The 5572-nt window shown below is 55.0% G+C and overlaps 1 protein-coding gene across 1 annotated transcript in view; it reads right to left on the bottom strand.

Moving 5' to 3' along the window:
* FGF3 (fibroblast growth factor 3) overlaps positions 1 to 4499 on the bottom strand; it is a 14106-nt gene extending 9607 nt beyond the window's left edge. The window contains exons 1-2 of the mRNA XM_006893381.1: positions 4477 to 4499; positions 114 to 263 (exon numbers count right to left, since the gene is read on the bottom strand). Coding sequence (XP_006893443.1) covers positions 114 to 263; positions 4477 to 4499 — 173 coding nt within the window. The remainder of the gene's footprint in view (positions 1 to 113; positions 264 to 4476) is intronic.
* Positions 4500 to 5572: the final 1073 nt, after the last annotated feature.

The raw sequence follows: 5572 nt of genomic DNA, 5'->3' as shown, positions 1-5572 counted from the left end.
CCCCCAGGCCAATTATGCCTCAGAAAATTATAGAGGGAGGCTCGAAGCGGCCGCCCCAGGCCCTGTCACCCCCTCCCGCCCCCCGTCAATCGCCCTGCACAATGGGACGCCACCGATGACTGATGTCCGCGAAAACAACTTGCGGGGAAGTGGCGCTGACGAATGTCCCTGAAAGGCGGCGCACAGTGAAGGCAGCCGCGGAGGGTGGCGGAGGGGCCGCGGGCGCGCGTGGAGACCTCGGGTGGCGCTCACCCCAGGAACGCCTGCAAGGACCAAGGCACTGTCCCCATCAGAGGGGTCCCACCCCCTAGAGCACCCGAGTCGGGCGGGCGGGTCCCACAAAGCGCTGTCTGCGCCTGTCAAAGGCCTCAGAGTCCCTGCCTGTGGTGGGCTGGGGAGAGGGGACCTGACAGAGAGCAGAGCAAGGCTCCGGAGACAGAGTAGGAGTGAGAGAGGCGCTCACAGAGGCTGGAGTCGAGCTGCCAGAGAACAGACAAGGACCACAGAGAGGAGAGAAACCGAGACCAGGGCGTGGGCGCCACGGATCGAGCCAGACAGAGACAGTGACCGAGCGAGAGACCTGACACGGAGGGAGAGACAGCGGACCCCCAGGTGGCCCGCTGTGTGGACAGCCTGTAGGGTGCCTGCCAAGTGAGCCACAACAGAAGGGGAGCCATCTCATCGGTGGCCTTTAGGGAGACCGGAGGCTCGCCTCCCCCTTGCTCCCGGGACCCTTCTCCCCAGTAGCTCCCTGACCTCCATTGAGAAGCAGGGTGTGCAACGTGGCCTGCAGGCTGGAGGAGTCCAGGGGCCTTCTCCCCATCCCTCCACTCTGCAGTAGGGTCTTTGCCCTGCCTAGGGGAGGGGGAGGGATCAGGGAATGAGGGGGCTGGGGGGGGGTTTCTCATGAGCTCTTTTAGCACCCTCCACCAGCACACTTGCAACTTCCATGGCCTCATACAAACAGAGCACTGTGTCCACTCCAGTGTGCCCCTCACCTCGGGCCTGGAACTCCAGTACCTCGCAGTCCCTCCTTGGACAGGGCCTCTGGCTGGGTTGCCTATGCCCAGCCCTCACGTGTGTGGACCCACTTTAAGGGTCAGAACCCATAGGAGAGCAGGCCTCTAGGGACCCTGTCCACGACCTTGGGCTGGCACTGCTGGCTGCTTCTTCAGAGCCACCCCAGATGCACAAGAGGGGGTGTACCCCCTGAACACAATAGCCCTGCTTCCCTGGGTTTCCCAGCAGCACTCAAAGGAACAGAGACTTTGAAAGGGAGAAGCAGGGAGGCAGAGATGCAGAGAGGAGACAGGGCTGTAGAGACCCTCTCAGCGGAGGCGTGGGGGTTACTGTTAGTTTACTTACAGAAAGGCTGTTGTCAGGAGCCACCCGGTTGAGAATGACTCATAGCAACCTATGAACAACAGAACCCTATCCTGTTCTGCACCATCCTCATCCTCTTGATAGGCTCAAGCCCACCGCTGCAGTCACCATGTCTATTCAGCTCTTTGAGGGTCTTTCTCTCTGTTTCTGACTCTCCGCTTTCTCCAGAATGATGTATATCACATCAAAAAGTCACTACGGAACGTGGGAGAGACTGGAGAGCATTTTGCTGAGTGAACTAACTCGGTCTCATAAAAACAAATACTACCTAAGACCATTAATTGTATAAGTAGAAACATACCTGGGAAAATACGTATGAGGACCCACGATGGGGGGGATGGGGGGAACCGAGGATGGGCAGGGGGAAATCAAAGGGTCCCACAATTTGATGGGTGGAGGGAGGTGAGGTAAAGGAAATGGGAAAGATTCAGCGGGGCTCTGGAAACAGAGACAGGGAAACAGTGGGCATAGTTCAATGGAGACTAATTTTATAAAATATGATGAATGGGATTGACTGTATGATACACAATATGAATGAAGGATAGTGTGAAACATAAATGTTTATGGATTTTGTAAGCAAATCAATATAAAATAAAATGTAAAGAACCAACCAAAATAGTTAATGAGCATTGCATTAGAAAAGATGAAGGGAAAACAGTCCGAGAGGAATACGTGACTGGGCGTTACATGTACAACGAGGATCGGGAGCAAGGGGTCCATTGTGGGGAGGGTGGGGAGGAGGAAGGAAATGTACAACAATGGAGAAAAGGAAGTAAAAATGTTATTAAAAAAGCCCATCCCACAACACCAAAATCCTCAGCACTGGATCAATGGGCAACGTCATGACAGATGGAGAAAAGATCGACGTTGTCAGCAATTTCATTTTACCTGGATTCACAATCAACACCCTCGGTACCAGCAGTCAAGAAATCAAAAAGATATCTTGCTCTGGGAAAAATCTGTGTTCAAGAGACCTCTCCAGAAACAGCCCGAATATCCAAGCACAATCAAATGGATTGAGAAATTATGATACATCCACATGATGGAATACTATGCAGCAGGCAGGAGCAATGATCTTGAAAATCACTACCTAACTTGGGAGGGACTGGAGAGCATTATGCCACGTAAACGAACTCAGTCCCATAAGGACAAATACCGAATGATACCATTATTGTAGAACTAGAAAGGTAACTTGCAAAATATGTATGAGGATCCAAGGCGGAGAGGGTAGGAGCAGAGGGTGAGGGTGGGCAGAGGCTTAATCAGACGGTCTCACAATTAGATGGGTAGAGGGAGGAGTGGGTAAAGGAAATGTGAAAGATCCACTGTGAAAAGCAATGTTTATGAACTTTGTGAGTAAATCAATATAAAATAAAAATTTTATTAAAACAAAAAACAACCTCTCCAAAGTGCTCAAGAGCAAGGATGTCAGTTTAAAGACTAAGAGGTGCCTGATCCAATCCATGGTCTTTTCAATTACTTCTATGCTTCTGAAAGTTGGACAATGAATTGGGAGGACAGAAGACTGGATGTCCTTGAATCGTGGTGCTGGAGGGTAGTGAAAACCCCATGGACCGATGAAAGAACACAGGCCCATCTTGGAGCAAGTACAACCAGGATGCTCCTTAGAGACAACGATGGTGAAACTGGGTCTCAAGAACAGAAAGGTTCAGGGTTCAAATTCACCGTCTGCTCTGTGAGAGGAAGTCGGGTTGCCTGCTTTTGTTGGGATTCACAGCCTCAGAGCTCTGGTGGAAGGAGGGTCACTGTGAAAGGCCTTTGGCTTGGGGTTTGTTCCTGCAGACCCCACCCTCCTTCTCTACAGCACCCCCCAACACACACACACAGAGGCCAGAAGGCAGATATGAGGGGTTCTGGGCTCCCTGTCTGACAGTCTGGTGACCAGAGGACGTGGGAGCCTTCCTCCAGTCCCGCCCCTGTCTCAGTGTCTGCCTTGTCCCCAGGTCTACCCAACCTGGGCCTTAGAGTGGGGCAGGGATGGCCGCCCTGGAGCCGGGGTCAAGAGTGGCTTTCCAGCCTAGCAGGGCTGCTCTGGGGAAGGGGGCTCTTTGGTTTTGTTCACAGTTTAGCTCATAGATAGTAAAGGCTGAAGAAAAGAAGGGAGGAGGTTGAGAGAGAGAGACTGAGAAATGCGAGAGATAAGGGGTGAGGAAGGGAGGGCACAGCCCCTTGTTTTCGGCAGGCGGGGCTGGGCCTGCTTCTCTCCGTGCCTATCTGTACATGCCCAGGAAGGGGACTCAGACTCAGTCCAGCTGCAGCCACTAGGAGCTGACCCTCCAGTAGGATTCCGAGGCTGGAATGTGCACCTGAGGAGACGGTCCATCTTTCTCCCCAGGAGCAGGTGATGAATTTGAACCTCCAGTGAAGCACTGGCCTCTGGGTTCACAGGACAACTGCCATGGGCCCCACCCCCTCCTTCATTAACAATATGAGAGCTGCCAGGTCCCCTGCCGCCAGGAAACCGACAGAGCCCCAGGGAGAGGGTGTCAGGGGGACTCTCCCACGCACCACAGCAGACCTGGGTGCCACTCCTGGCCCGGGCACCTCGCACCATGCGTGGGTCAGTGCAGGCCTCCTGCTGCCAGGACCCTGAACAGCTTTCATCAGAGCATCTAGACTAAAACTAGGAAGAAAGACGTGGTGATCTCCTTCCCAAACCCAGCTGTGGAAACTCCCAGGAGCATAAGGACCCACTCCATCGTGTGAGGGCCCACAGTGGGTCAAAACAGACAGCTGGCATCAACAGCCACTTCTCCCCTTTAACTGGGTGCCTCTGAGACAGAAGGGTGGCCTCTGGGACTGAGGGGTCCCGAGTTACACCTGGACATCAGCCCACACTGAGGCCCCTGGCCAGCAGGCACTTAGTGTTCTTGGTGACATGACTAGTTAGTTGCTAGTTTGCTCGTTAGTGATGGGGATTTCAGTGAAGCCAGCAGAGACCCCAGGCCCTGGCAGCAGTCTCACCCTCAGCCCTCCAGTCTGTCTTTCACCCCAGAGCCCAAGGACTCTGGGGACATGAAGCTCACCCTGTAGGGACCCATCCCATGGACAATGGCTCTCCTCACAGCTCACCTCCACAGCTCGATTTCCTCCATCACCCCTACCTACCCTCGCCTGCTGCGAGGCCTCCCCTCTTCTCAGCTGGGGTCTTTCTGGGTCCCCAAAGTGCAGGAAAGCCCAAATGATTAAGTCCTCAGAGGGGGATGCCCAGTTGCTTCCTGGGAGGGAAGAAGGGGGCTGGGCTGAGGCACCCACCCACTGCCCTGCCCTCCCTGTGATACGGAACCAGGTGGGGGGTGCGTAATGCGGTAATAGCGACCCTGTTAATTGCTTCCAAATGGTCAGTGCAGCCATTTGACTAATTATTCTCTTCCAGACCCGGCTGGACACCCCCAGGCCGACCCAGCCCCCTCACCCTTCCTGTCCCAGGACTTCTGCTGGGTCCCCAGGTCCCTCCCATCCCCATCTGCTTCCTGGGTGACTCCAGTGACCTGTCCTTCCTGGACCCAGGCCTCTTTCCTGCGGAGGGCACTGGGGAGGGAGAAGCAGAGGATGTAGTTCCAGCCATCTGGGGGTGACTTGGATGTGGTGCTGGCTCTGGGCCCCAAGGAGCCTCCCTGGATGGGTGGGAGAGCTGGGCCCGGGGGTGGTGGAGGGGTCCCCGAACTCTAGAGGCAGCCCCACTTTCCAGATGCACAATGGAGGCTCAGAGAGGTCAAGTGACTTGCCCCAGGACACATAACTGGTCAGTGAGAGGAGGTGACCAGAGTCCCATCTTTGTGTCTCTGCTTGTGAGCAGTGACCCATGCACAGTCCAACCGGCTGGTCAGGGAATGAGGGAGGTGGACGGCGGCTAAACCTCTGTCCCTGGCCCTGCTTCTGGTCACGTTTAGAAACCACAGCACAACAGGGGTTCCTGATTCTCTTGCCAGGCCCAGGTAGACCAGGCCTCAATGTAATGGAGAAATTGAGTCAGAGGGGGTTCTGTCAGCGTCATCCCACAGTTAAGGAGCCCCATGAGGGCCCTCTAGACTGATCACACCTTGGCTTGTCCCCAGGAGGGAGTGGCCCCTCTTGTCCCTGCTGCTGTGTGGGTTCACTGGGACCATGGGAGCTGCCCACACTAATTCCCTGGATAGTGAGGCCTGCTGGGTGGAGAGAGGAGGAA

The sequence above is a fragment of the Elephantulus edwardii genome, unplaced genomic scaffold (assembly GCF_000299155.1).
Source record: "Elephantulus edwardii isolate Elephantulus edwardi_28Jun2011 unplaced genomic scaffold, EleEdw1.0 scaffold00126, whole genome shotgun sequence".
Lineage (NCBI taxonomy): Eukaryota > Metazoa > Chordata > Mammalia > Macroscelidea > Macroscelididae > Elephantulus > Elephantulus edwardii.
Note: the sequence above shows the minus strand (reverse complement) of the source record. Positions and strands in the feature narration are given on the sequence as shown.